The following is a 22,145-nucleotide window of genomic DNA, read 5'->3' on the forward strand; positions in this document are numbered from 1 at the left end:
GAATATCCCTCCCCCTTCTAAAGTCCCCCGGTACGTGACTGGGGACCTTCATCTCAAGGCACTTGTCCACCTTGAATCTCTGAGAGCAGGAAAAGATCTGAGTTGGTAACTTCAGTGCATGAAATACAAGTCTTATGGAGTATCTGCAGAACAAATGTAGAATGTTAGGTGCTGTTTTTGGAAAGCAGTGTGAAACAGAGAAAACACGTTTTGATGTTAGAAGACTCTTGGTAGAACTGTAATCCTGCCACCTTTGTCAAGCCCTTTATCTTTTCTGAGCCTTAGTTTTTAAATCTGTAAATTGGGATTGTTACTACTTCTTTTTTGTTTTTAACCACACCACACAACTTGTGGGATCTTAGTTCCTCCAACAGGGATTGAATCTAGGCTCTCAGTGGTGAAAATGTGGAGTCCTAACCTCTGGACTGCCAGGGACTTCCTGAGTAACCATACTTCCAAGAGTTGCACTATGAGGAATAAATGACTATTTAAAGTAGCCAGCACACTACTTGGCAAAGAGTAGGTCTTCAGTAAATGCTAACTGCACCTTCCCTGAAACTTTCCAGATGCAAAAACCAAGCATAGTCTTTGTACTTAGTAGCGTGTGGATATATGGATACAGGGTTTTCATAGGTGGGTTTTTACTTACCCTCCAGACAGCAGATAACTTCAATGACATAAAAATTGGTCCAGAAAATAAGGGAAAACTGGTCAACTTTTTATGAGGTAGAAAGTGAAAGTGTTAGTCGCTCAGTTGTGACCGACTCTTTGTGACCCCATGGACTGTAGCCCGCCAGGCTCCTCTGTTCATGGAATTCTCCAGGCAAGAATACTGGAGTGGGTTGCCATTCACTTCTCCAGAGGATCTTCTTGACCTAGGGATCGAACCCACATCTCCTGTGTCTCCTGCATTGCAGGTGGATTCTTTACCAGCTGAGCCACCAGGAAGCCACCACCTCAATTTTGAAAACTAATTAAGAACAATACAGAGCCTATTTCACTTAAGACCATGATGTGGTAATTTTAAATAAAACATTAGCTAATTAACAATGTATCAACAAGGACACGCATGCACGTGCACAACACACACACATATACTCCATGATCAAGAAGGTTTATCCCAGGAATGCGAGGATAACCTAAGATCAGAAAATCTACCTTATAATTCCTCACAGTAACGGACAAAAGAACTTCATACAAAAAAGAGTAGCACATAAACGGCAATTTATGAAGGGGAAACCCAAATGGTTAACACGTACAGATACCAGTAATAGAAGAATGCAAATAAAGTGTGAGAGACCTCTTTTACATTTACTAGATTAAAAAAAAAATTAGTACTGGCAAGAATTTGGGGAAAAAGACATCCCCTCATATACAATTTGTGGGCATAAACTCCTACAATCATTTTGGAGAGCGATCAGGTAGTACTTAAGAAAAATTATGTACGCAGCTGTCCTATGATGCTGCCACCCTACTTTTCAATAAATATTCCAGGCGAAGTTTCACAGAGACCCACCAACGAACTTGTTTTCGGATGTTAATGACAAAACTGTTTGAGATATCCAGTAGTTGGAGGTAATCTATTTCCTGCTAGGGAAAAGATAAGGAAGTATGTTGCATGCACTAACAAATACTATGTAGCAGACAGAAGCAATGAAGAAAATGTACAAATAGTAACATGGATATATTATCAAAATACAGTGTTAAGGGAATTTCCTGGCACTCCAGTGGTTAGGACTTGACACTTACTGCCAAGGGCCTGGGGAGTCAGTTCCTAGTCAGGGAACTAGGATCCCACAAGCTGCTCGGCCGAAAAACAAACAAAAAATACAGGTTTGGGTGAAAAAAACAAAACAAAACAACTTAGACACAGAACAAGGTCTAAATCCCCAATACCATTTTATAGACTTAAAAATATGCTATGTTTATATGTGGTATATAAAACACTTTTTCAAAGGACACATACACATCCAAGAAAATAAATATATTACAGTGTCTATGGAGGGTAAGATAGGGAAATATGAGTGGATAAAGAGGATGAAGGGTAGGGTTAGGGTTAAATAACTACAACAAAAGAAGTGCCTTATGCCTCTCACTAATCACAGACAGCCTGTAAGACGGCTCTCAACGACCTCTGCCTCCAGGTGTCCATACCCCTGTGTAATCATCTCCCCCTGAACCTGAGCCTGTAACAAACAGAATACACAAAAATAACGAAGTGTCATTTCTGAGATTACACTGTGACATCTGCCTTGCTCACCATCTTCTGCTCTCTGGCTGGATCACTCCAAAGGAAGCTAACCTGCTTCGAGTTGACCATGCATAGCCTCATGAGGCAAAGATCTGACGGAAGCCCAAGGGCAACAGAGGAACTGAGGCCCTCAGTCCAATGGTCCAGAGACACCGAATCCTGCCAACGATGCCGTGAGGGAGCGGGGAAGTGGATCTTCCCTAAACCGACCCTTGAGATAACTGCAGCCTTGACTGGTACCTTGACTACAGCCTGTGAAAGACTCTGAATCAGAAGCACCCAACTAAGTTATGCCCAGAGCCTAACCAAAGAAACTGTGAGATAATAAATGCTTACTGCTTTAAGCCATTTAGTTTTTGGGTAATTTGTTATGAAGCAATACAGCTATGAACTGACTCTATAAGTAATTCAAGACTGATCATCTGCGGTCCAGAAGAAAAGGAAAAAAAAAACAACAAACAAATCCCATGACTTTCTGGAGTCATGACACAGATAATTTCCACCTGAATAAAAGCTCTGGGTCAGGGACACGGCTCTCTGTTATTTTATAGATATATCCCCAGCACCACGCGGCCTCGCACACAGCAGCCACTCGGGAAATCTCTGAATGAATGAGTGCTGCCAGGTTCTGTCTCACTACTGAGATGTCTTACCTTTGTCCAGTTTCTTAGCCTCAGCTCTCTCACATTCCCTGATCCTCAACCCATCCCTACCGCAGCTGTGGCACTGCTTGGCTCTGAAGCTACATATGCCCTAGAGCGACACCCAGTCTGGGCAACAATGTTAGAAGAGCACAGCTGGGGCCTGTTAGAAGCTGTCAGAAGACGTCCTGCTGGCAGAACATCCTTGATCTGGATAAGCACAGACAGCAAACAGACTCTGGCTCTTTCATCCTCCCCACCCCACTCCACCCCCACTTAAAAAAAAAAAATCTAAATTATTGCCCTTTTGTTTTTCTGAGGGCCAGGGTTCACTGTCCCAATACTCACAGAAGTCACTCCAGGCCTTCTTTGAAGGTTCTGTGTTATGGATACTTCTTTCTACTCAGATAAAATTCCTAAGGAGTTAATGAATGGGTATTTCCTAACAAACAAATGTCAAGTCAACCCAAGGCCACATTAAAAATGACCTAAAAATTCTTGGTTATCAAAGAAATGATGGGTTTACTGAAAATGTATTAAAATACCACTCAAAATCTAAATGTCAGACAAAAAATAAATTTTCCAATTCTTTTAGCATCTCTAAGACACTCTTCTCAAATGAATGTCAACATTGTAAGTTTACAGGAATCTTCAATTTCCAAATATATACCCTTAGCCAGTGCCTGCATTCTCAGTCATGTCCGACCCCACACTGGCAGGCCGATTCCTTACCACTGAGCCACCTGGGAAGCCCTGGTGGCTCAGTGGTAAAGAATCCTATCCACCTGTCAATGCAGGAGATGCAAGTTTGATCCCTGGGTCAAAAAGATCCCCTGGAGGAGGAAATGGCAACCCACGCCAGCATTCTTGCCTGGGAAATCCCATGGACAGAGGAGCCTGGCGGGCTACAGTCCATGGGGTCACAAAGAGTCGAATATGACTTAGCCAATAAACAACAATATATCCTTATCACTGCCAAAATTACACTTCAGGAAGACAGAATTTGGGTCTACCTGACACAGTATCTGGCAATACTTGAAGAAATGAATATATATGAAGAAAAGCCTTCAGACCAAATTTTAACCACAATGAACTGAAAATGCTACCTATTGATTCAATTAATAGAAAATGAAATCGTAAAATTATAAAAATGAGACTGTCCAAAAACACACTGCTGGTTTTTAAAGAGCGATTATTAAAAAGAAAAATAACCATAAGTATAGGTTATACGTACTTTACCTGGATAAAAAATGTAAGTTTTTCCTTTATATGATCCTGTAAGAACCACCCTTTTCCTTAAATGTCCTGAGTATTTATTTTAGTTTATGACGAAATTCATTCATTTAACCTAAGTAAGATGCAACATGAAATTTTAATTCAAGTAACAGAGCCTCCTGATGAGGGTGAAAGAGGAGAGTGAAAAAGCTGGCTTTAATTCAACATTCAGAAAACTAAGATCATGGCATCTGGTCCCATTCACTTCACGGCAAATAGATGGGAAAAGTAGAAACAGTGACAGATTTTTTCTTGGGCTCCAATATCACTGCAAACTGTGACTGAAGCCACGAAATTAAAAGGCACTTGCTCCTTAGAAGAAAAGCCATGACAAACCTAGACAGCATATTAAAAAGCAAAGTCATTAGTTTGCCGTAGTCTGCATAGTCAAAGCTATGGTTTTTCCAGTCTTTCTGTATGAATGTGAGTTTTGGATCATAAAGAAGGCTAAGTTCTGAAGAATTGAGGCTTTTGAACTGTGGTGTTGGAGAAGACTCTTGAGAGTCTCTAGGACAGCACAGAGATCAAACCAGTTAATCCTAAAGGAAATCAATTGGAAGGAGAGATGCTGAAGCTGAAACTCCAATACTTTGGCCACCTGATGTGAAAAACCGACTCACTGGAAAAGACCCTGATGCTGGGAAAGAGTGAAGGTGGGAGAAGGGGACGACAGAGGATGAGATGGCTGGATGGCATCACCGATGCAATGGACATGAGTTTGGGTAGGATCCTGGAGTTGGTGATGGACAGGAAAGCCTGGCATGCAGCAGTCCATGAGGTTGCAAAGAGTCAGACACGACTGAGAGACTGAACTGAACTCAACTGAGGAGAAGGGTCGACAGAGGATTAGATGATTGGATGGCATCATCGACTTAACAGACATGAGTCTGAGCAAACTCTGGGAGATAGTGAAGGAAAGGGAAGCCTGACATGCTGTAGTCCATGGAGTCACAAAGAGTCAGACACAACTTAGCAACTGAACAACAGAGTCAAATTATTTTAAACACTAAAAACTCAGTATTACAACAAAATTTCTAGCAAACTTGATGCAATGCTGTGTAGTATTGCTACTGCTAAGCTGCTTCAGTCGTGTTCAACTCTGTGCGACCCCATGGACAGCAGCCCACCGGGCTCCTCTGTCCACAGAATTCTCAGAATACTGCAGTGGGTTGCCATTTCCTTCTCCGTAGTATCTCTCTAAAGAGACAAAGTATCTTTACTCCTCCAGGATTAGGGAAAGAAGCATTCAAAGAGACTGAAAAAGGTTACAGATCCAAATATCTGAGTTCCAAGATTTCTGTTCTCTGCCCAGAACAAATACCGGACCTTCCCAATTTCACACCTAAACAGGATACCATGCCCACTTAATTTTTAAAGGAATCTTAGACAGGGTTCCACTCTCACTACAGTTTTTACTGTAATGTGCAAAGGTCATTCATTCAAGAAATGTTACGGAACACATACTGAGGTACAAGGAATTGCACTGAATACAAAAATAAGACAGACCTTGAAATCCTTGAAGTTTAGTGGGATATCATTTTATTTATCCTCAGTGTTTTTTTCTTTGCTAAGTAGGAGGAAACAAGCGCAGAACATTATTAAGCACAGGCTAAAAAATCAGTATCAATGTTAAAAAATATTTATCTGCAAAACTAATGTCCTAAATTAAAAACAGATGAGGCTCAATTATGCATTTTCCCTCATGCATTTCAGTAAGCTGAGTGTGTGTAACTTCAGCAGTGACAATACACTGTGAAGCAATTTTCAGAATGTTCATCTCTGGAATATGAAAGCAACCATAATGCTAATTTACAATCAGTCACTGATGATTACAAATAAGCACAATAAATAGTGACCAATGACCAATTATAGCATGGCATACCTTCATACCTTTATAATCATCATATGATAAATACTCAAGAAGCACAAGAAAGTTATCACTACAAAAAAAGCATCAAGAGAGACCTGGTCAAGGAAACAAAAACATATATATGTATTTGGTAAACTTTCAGTTTACCTCGAACAAAACAAATCAGTGAATATAACAAAATGTAACTTAAAAGCCATATTCAAGCCATATCAATAAACACCACAGGTAGAACCTATTTAGCATGTTATCAATATTGACCATACTGATTTGACACACTATCTTTTAAACCAGTCAAGCAGCTAAAAAGCAAACAAGCCCAAACCATTGTTATAAACCAAAATTTATCCTTAGTATTTGTCAGAACTGTGATACCAGTTTCAAAATAAGATGCAGAATCCATTGTAGACTATGGACCTAGCACTGAATCTTTAAAATGTAAAAGCAACTTGAATAATGCCATAAAGGACCTTTATATAGCTTTTCATAGTCTAAGAATGTTGGAAAGTTGACTGTCATTGAAAGAAAAATAAGTAAAGGAAAACATGAATTAAAAAAACACGCTGATTGGCACTACTTCTTTATTTTTTTTTTAAGGCATGAAACAAGTCACAAGTTAATACTTGTATTAATACAAGTGTTAATACAAAGAGTTTGCCACTGTTTCTTTGTGTAAGAACTCACTGATTACAAAAACCATCTCCTTTAGAAAAGAAAACAGGACTGCACACTGAGATATTTTGGCCTGTATGAACATCACAAGAATCCTTCTTGATACCTTGGCGTTCTAGCATTGTGACTATGTGGCAAAGATATTCTAAATATTAAGAATGTCCTCAGCAGTACCTAAGGCTCTGATTTCAAAGAGGAAGACATACATGAGTGCTTGCAAAAGAGAGAGGTGCAGCAGTGTGTTATCATAAGTTAGTAACTGATATAAAAATGGCACTTGGTACTTAAAAGAGAAAATTATTTTTGAGTAAATGAGGGCTTGAGTCTATCCCCCACAAGGCATTAAGGATCCACGTCCATCTCTAACTTTATCACCACGTAATATACAATATGAAACAAAGTTTCGAGGGATACTTTTTTCTAAAAGGTACCAACTTGAAACAAACAGAGTCGTTAGCCTCCTGTAGGATGCCCAGCTCCAAAATAAGTACGAAACAACATCCTTAACAATATCACAGCTACCTAACAAAACGTAATCCCCAAAGTCAAGGCTTTTGCTTTCCCCCCCCCCCCCCGCCACAGGGGAGAGGGTTTCGGGCGGGGAATGTGTCAAAAAAGCGAAGAAATAAAAACAGGTTCATCGACCGGAGACGTCTCTAACGACACAGGCCTAGAATGGGATCGGCAGGGGCCCCCAAAAGTCTCCGGCCAGACAGGATTCCTCAGGTAGGAGGACCGCCACCCAAGCCACAGGTGTCAGCGACAACAGCGAGGACCTAGAATCTCGGCGCAGGCAACGGCAGGCTCACAAGCAGAATGCGCAGCGGGATCGCATCACAGGCTCCCGAGTCCCTCCAAGCCCTGATCACGGGGGTCCGGGATCCCCGCGACACTCACCTGCGAAGCAGAGGCTCTCGGGAAACCGCCCACGGCAGGGCGGAGGGGGGGAGCCGAGCGGGGTTCCGAGCAGCGAAGAAGGAGGGCCCTCCCCTGTCCACCCCAACCACCCTGCTCTCTGCTCACGGACCCAGCACTGCCTGGTCCAACCGTCACGAGCCCCAGATGCTGCTTCCAGTAGCCCAGACTTTGAAGGCAGACCCGCCAGGGTCACTTCCGGTGCCAAGGGTGGCCTCGGTGACTCCAGCGCACGCGGGGCGACGCCCCGGGAGCGAGGACGCCAGGCGGCGTGCGCGCGCAGGGCGCCGGCTGGGCGGGGCCGAAGAAGGTGGGCGGGACCGACTGTGTGGGCGGGGCCTACGGGGGCGCCTGCGCAGTCCCGGGCAGCCGCCTCCCCTGCGGACAGGTCAGGCTGAGGGGTGGTAATCAGTCAAATAAGTACTACCGCTTCCAGTTCCTCGATGTTTTCTGAAGTTCTTTGCTCACTTTTCCTCCCACTTGATTTTCATCACGCTGCTCAGAGGTTAGGAGATTAGAGTTTCTATTTTACTGGTGAATGTCAAGGGTCATACAATTCGTTTATGACAAATCCAGTTTTAGAACCAAACACTAAGAATTTGGCTGCGGCGCTTCTAGCGATATGACATGAATACTGTAAAATAGAGAATGAGTGATCAAAGATATTCGGACACAATGCTGGTGAAATTTTATTTTCTTTTTTTGGTCAATGTTTTAATGCAACCAAACTACAAATACAGTTATGATGTTCCACGATGTATAGAAATACACGTAATGGACAGTTAGTACTTGTGGACAGGCTTCCTCCAGCCTTAATCTCCAGGCTGTTTCTTCACCTAAGGTGAAACAGACGCACTTAAGACGCGGTTTCCTCTAGAAGAGCTTGGTAATTAAAATTCTGATTTTAAAGCATCCCTGCTTTTAAAAATACTTAACATACTGATTTTAAATCCCCTAATTTAACACAGACTTATATAAAGGCAATTCAAGGGAAATACATCCGTTCAGCCCACAGATGTTTATTAATCGAGTATTTACGTGCCAGGCGGCACTGTAGGCATTGAGTATATACATGGTCAACAAAATAGGATGTTTCATGGAGCTTAAAGTCTTGTAAAATTCTCAACTAAGTAGAAAAGAATAGTTTTGCTATGATGCATGTAAACTCTATTGTAATGTTAAAGTATAATTAGTATGAGAAAATACAGTGTATCTTTTTGAAATGAAAAAATAATTCAATGAGGTACAGATTAATTACCTTAGTTAGACTGAATTAAACTTCATTTTTTCCGAGTGAAAAGGTATGTTGAATTATACAGGCAATTTATAGTTTAAAAACTTCTCAGAGGGCACAAAATGAATACATATTACATGATTTCATTTATATGAAATTCAAGAACAGGCAAAACTAGCCGGCATTAACAGAAAGAGGTTGGATTGGGGGCTGGGAGAAATGAGGGAAAATATTAGACTACCAGAAGGCATGAGGAAGTGTTTTTCAGGTGATGGAAATGTTCTATATCTCAATTAGTATAGTGGTTAAGGAGGTGTGTATGTTCATTAAAACTCATTGAACAGTACACATAAAATCGATACATTTTACTGTACATAATTTATACCTCAATGAAGTTAATTTAAAAAACACATCAAAATCGTGGCTTACACTACTGTTTCTTACTGGTTGTACTAATCTAGGGAGACTAGGGTATTCTGTTGTTGTTTTAGTCATTTAAAGTATTCTGTAGTAACCTCTACATTGAAGAGGTTTCAAACACCAGGAATTTCTTTCTTTTCATTTCCTCTATTTGTTCATGTAGAGTGGAGGCAGGCACTGGGGACATTGAACAGTTGAAAACAGAAAACGAGATAATTTGTCTAACTTCTGCCTGGGTACGAGACGTGCCACCTCTGCCCACATTTCACTGGCCACAGCAAGTCATGTGGCCAAGGCTGACTTCAAAGTGATGGGACAGTGAGAAACATATTTGTGTACCGCCTTCATGACTACTACAGTAGTCATTTCTTCTTTTACAGTGTGGTTTCTACAATCTCCATCCCTCTAAAATGATCGTATCCAAACTGGGACTCAGAGAAACTAGAGATGAGTTTTTTCCTGGTGTATGGTGAATTGATTTGGTAGGATCATAAGATACATACAGGAAAGTTAACAAAAATTAGGTAAAAAGGGTTAAGTGCTAGTAAAGAGTTGAAATTTTATTCAGAAGGTGTCAAGGAACCATTTAAAGTTCAAATGAATGCATAATTTATAAAGGAATAGGAAGATTAATTTGATAACCATGAGGTGAAAGATTTGGAGGGGAGAGAGAATTACACAGAAGGGAACAACATGAAGACTACTTCTCAACATTATGTATTTGCTGTCTCTTTGCCCTCTTTTGGGCTTCCCTGATAGCTCAGCTGGTTAAGAATCTGCCTGCAATACAGGAGATCCTGGTTCAATTAATGGGTTGGGAAGATCCCCTGGAGAAGGGATAGGGTACTCACTCCAGTATTCTGGCCTAGAGAATTCCATGAATTGTATAGTCCATGGGGTTATAAATAGTCGGACACTACTGAGTGACTTTCACTTTGCCCCAGTAGGTAAATGATGTAAAGTTACATACTTCCTCCATTTGGCTAGGGCAATGTCTGGCTTATGGTAGGCATTACTTAGATACTTGCAGGATAAATACACTGTTGTTAAAAAAAAAAAAAAGAATTTGGAGACACTTTTTACATTTTATCAGAGAAATCTAAAGGACTTTCAGGACTAGTTTCACTCATCTGGTCTATTGCATCTGGCTCTCCTCCTTCACAAATCTGAGCCATCTCTTAAGGTACAGAATATGTATAAGACTAGAAAAGTATAACCATGATTAAGAATCTCCACCCCCCCCCCCCATAAAAAAGAGTTCCTTGGTAGCCTAGTGGTTAGGATTCTGGATTCAGTCCCTGGTAGGGGAAGTGAGATCCCACAAGCCACACAGTGTAGCCACACACACACACACACACACACAAAGAATCTGCTGAATTTTTATGAATAGATTATGTCACAGTATTTGCAGGAACAAACTGAGATAGATCCTCAGTGCTATCTCACCGAGGATAGTGATAAGAATGTTCTTCCTAAATAATAGCTTCCATTCTTCCTAAGTAGTATTTTTCCTAAATAATAGCTTCTTCCTTCCTAAATAATACCTTCCATCACAGACTGGCTGCTCCCAGATTGCTGAATGCCATAGGAAAAAAAAAAAAAAATCACACCACCTTGAAGACTGATGCACAATTACATATCTCCCCACCTGACACATATTTTTCTGCATGTCCCCCTTCAGTTCTCTCTCTTACTCTTCACATTAGTTATTTCAGACTTGCACCACTGTCCTCAAGCCAGCCACATACCCCTTTCTGCCCTTTCAGCCAGTCACTTTATCTCCACCTTCAGAGAAAATTGTGTTCAGTTGATAAGTCCTGTCTGACTCTTTGTGACCCCATGGACTGCATGCAGCACACCAGTCAACTCTGTCCTTCACTATCTCCCAGAGTTTGTTCAAACTCATATCCATTGAGTCAGTGATGCTATTCTACCATCTCATCCTCTGTTGTCCCCTTCTGCTGTTGCCCTCAATCTTTCCCAGCATCAGGGTCTTTTCTAGTGAGTTGGCTCTTTGCATCACATGGCCAAAGTATTGGAGCTTCAACTTCAGTAACAGTCCTTCTAATGAATATTCAGGATTAATTTCCCTTAGGATTGACTGGCTTGGTCTCCTAGAAGTTCAAAGGAGTCTCAAGAGTCTTCTCCAGCACACAATTCGAAAACATCAATTCTTTGGCGCTCAGCCTTCATGGTCCAGCTTTCACATCTGTATGTGACTACTGGAAAAATCATAGCTTTGACTATATGGACTTTTGTTGGCAAAGTGATATCCATGTTTGTTAGAGAAAATAGGAGCTATCAGATTGAAATTCCCTCAACTTGCTCACTGAGACAGAGATCTGCCCACCAAGTCCTCATTTTCCTAATAGTCTTCCTTGATTAAGTTGGGCTTCTTGGAAAAAGGACTACATTTTCCAAGAGTCTCATGTAGCTAGGTGTGGCCGTGGATCTAACTTCTGGCCAGCAGAAGTGTCGTATAGAACTTTTAGGAAGGTACCTTACAGGGGAAGGCCCTGAAAACCCCCCTTCCAGTCACACCATCCCCTTTTCAGGTTAGAACATCAACTCTGACCATACATGACCTTTAGGATATAAGCCATGTGAAGGTGGCTTATATAGGCTTATAGGATTTCCCTGCTGGGTCAGATGGTAAAGCGTCCGTCTACAATGCGGGAGACCTGGGTTTGATCCCTGGGTCAGGAAGATGCCCTGGAGAAGGAAATGGCAACCCACTCCAGTACTCTTGCCTAGAAAATCCTATGGACGGAGGAGCTTGGTGTCCATGGGGTCGCAAAGAGTCGGACACGACTGAGCAACTTCACTTCATGTGAAGCTAGCAGAACTGTACAGATGAAGTATGGACTGACGCTGTGGAGCTGCTGTACCAAGTGTCGACTGCCAACTCTAGTCAGTCTAAGCAATTGTTGTTTTGGATTTTATGTGTGTGTGTGTGTGCACGCTCAGTCGTGTTTGAGTCTTTGTGACCCCCTGGACTGTAGCCTGCCAGGCCCCTCTGTCCATGGAATTTAGAAGGCGAGAATACTGTAGGCATTCATTTCCTATTCCAGGGGATCTTCCTGGAATCGAACCAGATACTGTGTGTCTAAACAGTCTTTGTTTTGGGTTTCTTATGCCACATAACCTAATCTTAATACTTTGACCAACCATACAAACGTCTCTACTTCACACTTCCACAGCTCTTTCGTTTGGCTTGTCTCATTGAAAGTGTATCTTGCTTAGTCTAAGCCCAGTTCCTCCACTTGGACTTAAAGATTTTATTTTTTTAGTATTATTTTTGACTGTGCAGGGTCTTTGTTGCTGTGCAGGCTTTGCTCTAGCTGCAGCAAGCGGGGGCTGCTCTCTAGTTGTAGTGTACAGGCTTCCCATCGTGGTGGCTTCTCTTATTGCAGAGCATGGGCTCCAGGGTATATGGCCTTCAGCAGTTGCAGCTTGAAGACTCTAGAGCACAGGCTCAGTAGTTGCGGTGCATGGGTTCAGTTGATCCCTGGCATGTGGGATCTTCCTGGATCAGGAACTGAACCCATGTCTCCTGCATTGGCAGGCAGATTCTTTACCACTGAGTCACCAGGAAATCCCCAAGATTTTATTTTTTATTTCCACTTTATGTATTTATATTTGGATAGGCAATGCATTCACATGGTTCAAATTCAAATTATATAAAAGCTTATATAGTGGGAAGCCACCTGATGTGAAGAGCCAACTCATTGGAAAAGACCTTGATGCTGGGACAGATTGAAGGCAAAAGAGGGCGGCAGAGGATGAGATGGTTAGATAGCATCACCAGCTCAATGGACATGAATCTGAGCAAACTCCGTGAGATAGTGAAAGACAGGGAAGCCTGACATGCTGCCTGGGGTTGCAAGGAGTCGGACATGACTTAGCGACTGAACAACAAGAGCCAGGCAGTTAACTTGGTTTGATTCTGCTGGGCAGCATCTCAAATTAGTTTAGTTGTTAGATAGGATGCCTTCCACCCAGAATCTGCCTATTCTTTGTTCCACTTCAGTATCTTTAGGTAGATTTTTATTTTGCCCCCAAGTTTGTAGTTGTGTAATAGTCAATCCATCAGGAGCTTACTTGGTCATACTACCAGAATCTAGAACGATCTTTCAAGTATGTCATTTGGTTGATAGTTGGATAATAAACTTGAAGGACCTGAATGAAGTTAAAGACTCCAGTTAGAAAGTTCTTACAATAATTCAGGCGAGTTGATGGGGGTCTCAACCAAATGAGTTTAACCAAACGAGGGGTGAAGATGATGAATCAGAAAATGTACTAGTTAAATAACTGAATTTCATGAGTCATTACACGGGAAATAGTCAAAAGTATAAAATGGCCTGCTTAAATTATTTTGGAAATCAGATTATACACTAACATGAAGTGTACATTATATTTGGTTAGGGTATGAGTTCAGCAACAGGAAGGAGTGAGCAGCAGGCTAGCAATATTAATTTCAAGGGTATGAAGTAGAATTGCATATATCACTTCTGCTCATATCCCATTGGTCAAAACCTTAGTCTCATGGCACGACTAATTACAAGGCAACATGAGAAACACGTGCACTGGTGGCACAGTTGAAACATGAACAGGGGTCGGGGCGGGGGCTGTGTTAGTAAAAGGAGAACTTAGAATGGAAGCTGGAGAACAAGAGCAGCCTGTGTCAGCCCCTCTGGAAGCTAGGTACGCTCAAGAATCCCCCTTTCCTCAACAGAACAAATTTAACCCTTTTCCAGGGAATGCAACTCAAAGCCCCACCCAGATTCTGAATCCACCAAGATTCCAGGATCTCTGGGTGACTTTACAGAAGGGAGAAGACTGGCTATTTGGGAGAACAATAACTGCCTGTGTTTCAAACATAAATTTGATATCCTCCCTTTAGCCTTCATACATGTAAGCGGATATACTGTCTGTGTATTTGCGTTTGGCATAACAAGGTATGGTCACAATTTAAGCATGACAAACATGGATCCAAAATGTATTAAAATGACAAAGCTAATGAACTAGCTAGAAGGAGGGTTCCACAATGGCACCAGCCAGCTCCATGGTTCATGTGGTAGGAGCTCCCAAGAAGGGCTGCCACCAGTGTCTGTGGCTGAAGCTGCCCCCACCTCAGCGGGAGACGCTCCAAGACCAGCAGTGCATGTCTCCCATTCAGCTGTCAGCAAGAAGATGGTGTGGGAGTCAGGGGAAATAAGCTTGGGCAAAGAGAAATTCAACTGTGATGGAGGTCTGCTGAAACCACAGCCAGCCTGGCAGATAGCTCTTGGATGACGATGGTGATGACATATGAAGGCAAACACACTGTATACAAGAATTAACAGAATTAAAAGGGAAAATGGGTTGGTTGCATGGAGTCCCTATCACCTCTCACCCACCAAAAATATGCTAGGTAACTAAAAGGACAAATAATTAATAGGAAATTTTTTAAAATAGTAGTAGTAAAAGGAATCATAAGCATAATGCAGTTTGCATCAGTTACACAACAGTCTCATATAGACCAAATATAAAGTGTGTGCAGACAAGAGGATAAAAGGAGACCTAAGAATGATGGTAATACTTGAAAAAGGTGGGGGGAACCCCTAAATGCTTGTTCATCTACATAAAATGGATTTAAGGTATAACAACAACATATATATTTGGTAGGCAGTTCATGTGATAAAGTAAAAGACTGTAAATAAAGGAAAAGAGATTAGCCAATAACTTCACATTTTAAAAATCATAAACTGGACTCAAATGATACTAGACGCAGAGTTTAATAGTTGAAAATTATTAATTTTTTAAACCTGTACTGACCTAAAGGAAGCCTTTAACATGAACTATTTATTGTACTTATATTGGACAAAATGAAAACATTTTACTGGTTTACACTAACTCTATTCAGTTTGCCTTAATCTAAGTAGGAATTATCATTAGCTACATATATATATATATTTTTTTTTTTAATTCCAAAGTATCAGATTTTTGACCATAAATTTTCTGAGAATAAAAAGATTAAATTTTTGAATTAATAAAATCAACTTACCCTAAAAGCTTTCCACACATAATTTAAAGATTTGAATTTTGCTTTTTTTTTTTTTTTATTATGATCCCAGCAAATGTTACACTAGAGAAAATGATTGGGAAAATACAAATAGATTCATTAAAAACACAGGCTGATTATTCATTTCTACTACATTCATAAGTATGCAAAACAATTCAGTTATATTGCAAAGCTGTAATTCCTTTTCCTAACAAAGCATTACTTTATAAAACTGTAGTGTTGTACTGATTCAATTTTAATACAAAATACTTATATACATAATACAATATAAAAGTAAACTGTGGTATATAGTGCCTTCACAAGGGATCTATTAAGGCGCTTTACAAATATACCATTATATTGACCAAAATTACTTTTTGTTTTAGATTAAAACAAACAGGCTAAATGTTTTACTTTAAATACCAAAGGGATTTTTGTTTATTTTTGTTTATTAAAGAAAAATGTCTAAAGTACCTTAGGTAACAGCAGCAGCAATATCTAAAAATCCTCCCACTGTATTCTCTAATTTCAACATATTATTAAGTCAGAATAAATCATTTCCACTCACAGTTTTGCACTTCGCAACAGCAGAAGGTAATAACTTTTTTAAAAAGTCAATTTCAAAGTGACTTCTTAGTCATACATTCTATAGTTTCTATTACAAATAAGGTAGAAAAGATATAGCAACAGGGCCTGCCTTAGGACATCACTGGACAATACATAACTGTATCTACAATTACATACTTACAGAACACATTTCATAAATACTATTGATATGCATAAAAGGGGAAAGTATAAGAAAGACAGCAAGTTTTTTTTTTTTTTAATGACTGGCAAAATTATTTTAAAAAGAAAACATGATTGATCAGTGTTTTCACTCTATTTCAACTGAGAGCATATAGATTTTTGACATTGGTCTCATCTTTTTGGCAGGAAGCACCAGATTCCTACTGGAATATAGTTTGGGAATAAGTCAGCTTAATATAGTTTAATAGTTTGGGAATATGACAGTATATCCAAACTGTTAAAAAATGCAGATACTAAAGGCTTGTACACTGCTTCATTTAAATACAAAAAGTTTATATTGTCAGAGGAAATTTAAAAGGATACAATATTTGTAGTGTCTTACATTTGAGAAGTAAAGGCAACACAGATCTTGTGGGGAGAGGGGGAAGACAGCACCTTAGTTTTTCTACAATGTAACTGTAACAAAGTTGGTTCTCTACTGTATTGCACCATAGTCCAGAAATAAAAACTAAATGGAAATTTCAATAAATCTGAGAAAGCCTGAAGAGCAATGGGGGTAACAACAAAAGTTCTTGAATTAATATGTTTTGCATAGAATTTCACAGGACTAATCAAATGCTCCATGAAGTGAAGACTGCTGTCTTACACAGTGCATTTTCTCACAATTCTGAGTAGAGGTCCTTCAAAATATTTCTGTATTAAGACTGTAACAAGTCAAACATGTATGTTAGTGCCCTTGAAAGGGTATGTTTAAAGTGGAGCGCTATCCCAGAAAGAGGCATTCACAAGGATATCTTATCACATGGTACAGACCTTTCTCATCAGAAATTATCAGTTTATACAAGATGTGCTAATCTGAGCACTCATCAGTAAATTTAAAGCAAAGTTCTTAATTTAATGTATCAGTGTTCTTATAGGACAGAGGTCCATAACCAAGAGTTTGTGACAGGTTTCAATACGTCCAACTGCAATGTGACATCTTAGGCGTATCTGTTGACGTGCATTTTTCTGGGAACAGAGCCCACAATTTTCATCAGATTCTCAAAACGACCAATAACTGCCAAAGACCCACCATTACATAGTGGGTTATGCAGTGCTCTGAGAAGGCCACCTATGAAAACGTTTTAAGTGTGAGCTAATTAATCTTTGCCCTCCCCAATTCAGCTCGAACAGGCTTTGCCTTTTTTTTTTGCCTTTAATTTTACTTACATATATGATTCCATTAGCTTTTATATGAATAAGTTTGAAAATCACTAAAATTATGCCTCTTAAGTTGTGATAAAACAATTCCCTACCAGTGGAGCTTAAGAAAAGCAAATAAAATACAAATTTTACTAATGTTAGAATTAGAGCCCCTTCCCCCTTCCTACAAGCTAAGCTAAATGTATTCTGGTATGAAACAACAAGTTGTCCTTAAAACCTAAATATTATATATAATAGTAATGCTGAAGGACATATTTAACTTTAAATAAGTTATGAGGTTTTGAATTTTCTAAAAGACCACTATGTATTTTTCCTAATTACTAATGGCCATCTTAATTAGGAGTTACATAATAATAATTTTTTCACCAATTAATCTGACCATAGGTAAAATGCTGCCAAATAGCCAGACTTTCCTTTGCCAGTAACAGTCCATGTATGCAGCACTGTTTTGAAAGAGGAAATCTACAATATTATTGATGACATAATCCAAAGGTACCCACAAGTAAGTTCTAATCAAAGTTTTATATGAAGTTGAAAATAATCTCTCTGCTTAACATGTGGAATTATTTTTTTTTTTAATTTCAGAGTCAAAATGTGAAAGATCTTAGCTTTTAGTACTGAAACTTTTAATTTATGGCAGCTTTATTCCCTTTAAAAACTGAAAGCAGCATTAAAAATACCAGTACGGAAAGAAAAATGTAGTGATTTGCTTCTTTCAAAGTCATTAATTTTTGAGATATATTAAAAAATTAAATACTCTACAGAGGGGAAAAAAAGATAAGCTGCACTATTTTTCATTTGGATGAGCATACTATATTTCATTTTTGTATTTCATATTTTGTATTCATATTCAACTTTGTATTTCTTATTTATCAAATGTGAATTATACAGATTATCGTTAGCCTAGGAACACTCACCACCATGATGCCTTCATTTCTAGAGCTTATTTTTTCTAAGAATAAAGTTATGGGGAAAGAAAAAAAAAACAGCTCTGTAAATGTGGGGTATATTTCATATTTGGTTAAAGCAAGATAAAACTAAAACTGTCTTTCAAAAAATTTTCAAAAATTCTTGTTTTTTAAAATTATTTAGCATTATGTACACATAGAAAACAGGCTTCTCCTTTTAAACAAAGCACTATTTTTTATTTTAAGTACTTTAAGTACCAAGAACTGACTATAATATTCAGCTCATAATTTACTTTCTTTATAACAAATTTTTTTCTAAATTACTGATTTAAAAGGCTGGAATAAATTAATATTTAAAAGGATTTCCATAATTTAGGAACATAAAATATTGTACACAGAGCACACATACATAGCTCTGTCACATTTGCATAATTTTACTCTCAGAGCTTCAAAAAACCCTGCGTTTCAGGCCTTTTTGCAAATCCTCATTACAATTATTTCCTAGTGTGTCAAACATACACTAGATCACGATTTTTCATCTCTGAGCCTGTGTGCTGATCATCTTCATCTGACTGCTGCTCTGAGCCTTGTGAATTAATATATTCATATTCAATAGGTTTTGGATAATTATAAGGGTAGCCATTGTCATCAAAAAACCTCCGAAAGGTAAATTCATAGAAAGCATGTTCAGGGTGCTTTCCATTTTTATACCATCCGTTGAGAGTGTCATTTACATTTTCTTCCTCATTATCATCACTCCGTAACTTGTCAGGATCAACAGGATCAAAATTTGATGTATCTGTTGGGTGTGTGATTTTAGGAATGTATGAAGCAGATTGCTGTCTCAAGTCACTGGAAAAATCAATTGTTTTAAAAAATGGATGAGCTTTTATTTCGTCAGCACCATTCTTGCCTAAGCGATCTTCTGGTCCTCGGCAGAGTTTAATAATAAGATCAGAGGCTTCAGGACTCAGTTTAGCTTGCGGTGGGATGTGAAGAGATGTTTGCCAGTTGATAACCTTTAAAGAAGATTTTTAAAAATTAGAAGGAAAGAGGTAAGAAAAACAAATTTCCTCTAAGTTTTATATGAAGAAGTCTTATTGGACTATTTGTGTTTGTGTGTTTTTACATAAATTGCATGGTATTTCACATTCCTTACCTTTATTTTTTTGGTTTGTTTTTTGGCCACACCACACAGCTTGTGGGATTTTAGGTCCCTGACCAGGGATCAAACCCATGCCTCCTGCATTGAGAGTACAGTCTTAACCACTGGACTGCCAGGGAAGTCCCTGAAGTTATTGTACTTTCAAATTCTTTTTTCTCTCTGCTGTTGAGACTGCGTAATTTCTATCGATTTTTCTTTAAGTTCACTGATTCTTTCCTCTTGCCAATATCATACTATCTGGATTAGTGTAACTTCCTCTTAAGTCTTAAAATCAAGTAGTTGATTCCTCAAACTCTGTCCTTTTAAAAACTTGTTTTTGTTATCAGTTTCTTTGTCCACCAAAATGAATTTTAGAATTGGCTCAACTATTCAATTGATTTTTACATATTACTCTCATACCCTACAACCGTATTAAAGTCACTTATTAGTTCTATGGAGTTTTTCACAGATTGCCTGAGATTTTCAATATAGAAAATTATGCCACCTGTGAATAAAGCAAGTTTTTTTTTTTTTTTTCTAACCTTTATGCTTTTTCTTTCACTGCTGTATTACACTGGCTAAGACATCCAGAACTATGCTGAATAAGACTCAGACCAGACATCCTTGCCTTGTTCTTCATCTTTAGGGAGAAAGCATCCAATCTTTCACACACAGCACCTACACAAACATATTTGTATTTCTACCTATGCATTTATTTCATATATACATATGTATTAAAATGAAGGCAAAATAAAGATACTTTCAGACAAATCTGACACAAACCTGAGAGAATGTATTACCAGTAAACCTGTAACAAAAGAAATTCTGAAGGAAGTTTTAAATATAATGTATTAAATGAAGTGACAGACAGAAGTTATAACTTGAGGACAGTGTCATAGAAAAGATAGTATATGTCAAGATACGCTCAAAGAATGATTAAAAATGCCCAGGAGTGAAACAGAAAAGAGGGAAAGTTGTGAAACATGGGAGAGAAAGAAGGGTATTCCATACAGAGGGAATGGTATGAACAAACGAAAGACTTGGACTTTATAGACAAGGCTACTAAAAGGCTTCTTAAATGGGATAATTTGTGATCAAAATTGTGAGCAGCTTTTCATTTAAGTGCTAGGGAGATATAGACATTTGTTAGTAGTTTGGGGTCAGAATGTACATGAAAGGAAACAAAGCCAGCAGTCAGTAGAAAGAATAAATTGGAATACATCTTCAAAAGGTACTAAAAACTTGTAAGAGGAAGAGCCATGACTGTAGTGTGTGCATGAGGAAGGATATGGGGGTGTTAAAGTCACACAGGGGAGAGCACACGTGGAATTTCAGTAGGTTCCTATATCCTTACAAGCTCATTCTTTAATTGTAAATTAAGATGCTCTAAATAAAGGACTGATAAAGGTGTATGGTATTGGGGCTTCATAATGATTATTTTGGTACAGATTCTACACCTTACCTTCACTTGTGTTTCAAATGGTGTCTGTGCCAAGAAAGGCGGCTGTCCTACCAACATTTCAAAAAGAATGACACCAACACTCCACCAATCACACAACTGTGTATAGCCTAAAATTAGACACCAAATTTATGGTTATTCATAAGCACTTTAGAAAAAACTGCTCAGAATGAATAAAATCAAAATTAATATTAAATCACCAATTTATACTATAGAATTAATACTTTTATTGTAAACCTGAACCATTAGCCATATTCTCCTGGTCTACAGGCATACTGAGATTCTTTGTAAGACAAACGTCTACCTGTTCGTAACAAGACTTCAGGCGCAATATAATTAGGAGTCCCAACCAAAGAATGTGCGAGACACCGCTGGTGCTGGCGTGCAGCTCTCCGCTCCAGTGGTTTCAGTCTATCACCACATCGACAGTTAGAGGGGTCACCCCATTCATTACTGAAATCCATGCTATCCTGCCGTGGATGGTCACCTGTATAGTAAAATACATACATAAATAAATAAAAACAAGAGTAAACCTATCTGTTTAATCTTTAGACATCCTATGCTATGCTATGCTATGCTATGCTAAGTTGCTTCAGTCGTGTCCGACTCTGTGCGACCCCATAGACGGCAGCCCACCAGGCTTCACCATCCCTGGGATTCTCCAGGCAAGAATACTGGAGTGGGTTGCCATTTCCTTCTCCAATGCATGAAAGAGAAAAGTGAAAGTGAAGTCGCTCAGTCGTGTCCGACTTTTAGTGACCCCATGGACTGCAGCCTACCAGGCTCCTCTGTCCATGGGATTTTCCAGGCAACAGTACTGGAGTGGGGTGCCATTGCCTAGTTTAGAGTTAACAACATTTCTCCGTGTTGACAAGCTAAGACCCAATGTATGCCAAATCACTGATGGTGTGATTATTAATAACTAGAGACTGTACTCTTGAAATACCAATAGGACAAGTCTTACACTAAGAAAAATTAGCCTAAGATGCAGTAATTTACTCAACAATAAATGAGGACAATAAAAGTTACTGAGTAGGCAGGTCTGAGAATTTGTTATTCAGGCTGCTCTCCAATACTATTCTGGACAAAGTTTCAAACAAATTAGATTTGTGTTTCATTTATTCAGCAAATGACAACATTAACAATAAAGACAATATTCTTCTCTCAGGCAGGTTATCAGTAGGGGGAAAATATAACAAATACATATGTAAGAACCAGTGATGCATCCCGTACAGAGAATCAACATGCGGTGATATGGCAAATGTGCTGAGGTGACATTTGTTTAAAAAAAAAGAGGAACTCAACAATATGAAAACCAGACAAGGCATTCTACACACAACAGTACTCGAGAGGACCAGCGTGGTTA

General features: G+C 39.1%; 2 protein-coding genes across 6 annotated transcripts in view; both read right to left on the bottom strand.

The window, feature by feature from the left end:
• The window catches only part of KATNA1 (katanin catalytic subunit A1), a 34,709-nt gene extending 26,568 nt beyond the window's left edge, over window positions 1-8,141 (bottom strand). The window contains exons 1-2 of one of the 5 annotated variants that reach the window (XM_059889599.1): window positions 7,604-7,876; window positions 650-875 (exon numbers count right to left, since the gene is read on the bottom strand). The gene's annotated coding sequence lies outside the window, so the exon portion shown is untranslated. Of the gene's footprint in view, window positions 1-649; window positions 876-5,673; window positions 5,735-7,603; window positions 7,877-8,048 lie in introns of those variants that run through there. The other 4 variants (XM_059889601.1, XM_059889600.1, XM_005211032.5 and 1 more) reach the window with 4 other exon arrangements.
• A 9,038-nt stretch (window positions 8,142-17,179) lies between these two features.
• The window catches only part of LATS1 (large tumor suppressor kinase 1), a 37,027-nt gene continuing 32,061 nt past the window's right edge, over window positions 17,180-22,145 (bottom strand). The window contains exons 6-8 of the mRNA NM_001192866.2: window positions 21,084-21,266; window positions 20,783-20,889; window positions 17,180-19,195 (exon numbers count right to left, since the gene is read on the bottom strand). Of these exons, the coding sequence (NP_001179795.1) occupies window positions 18,686-19,195; window positions 20,783-20,889; window positions 21,084-21,266 (800 nt within the window). The 3' untranslated portion in view covers window positions 17,180-18,685. The remainder of the gene's footprint in view (window positions 19,196-20,782; window positions 20,890-21,083; window positions 21,267-22,145) is intronic.

The sequence above is a fragment of the Bos taurus genome, chromosome 9 (genome assembly GCF_002263795.3).
Source record: "Bos taurus isolate L1 Dominette 01449 registration number 42190680 breed Hereford chromosome 9, ARS-UCD2.0, whole genome shotgun sequence".
Lineage (NCBI taxonomy): Eukaryota > Metazoa > Chordata > Mammalia > Artiodactyla > Bovidae > Bos > Bos taurus.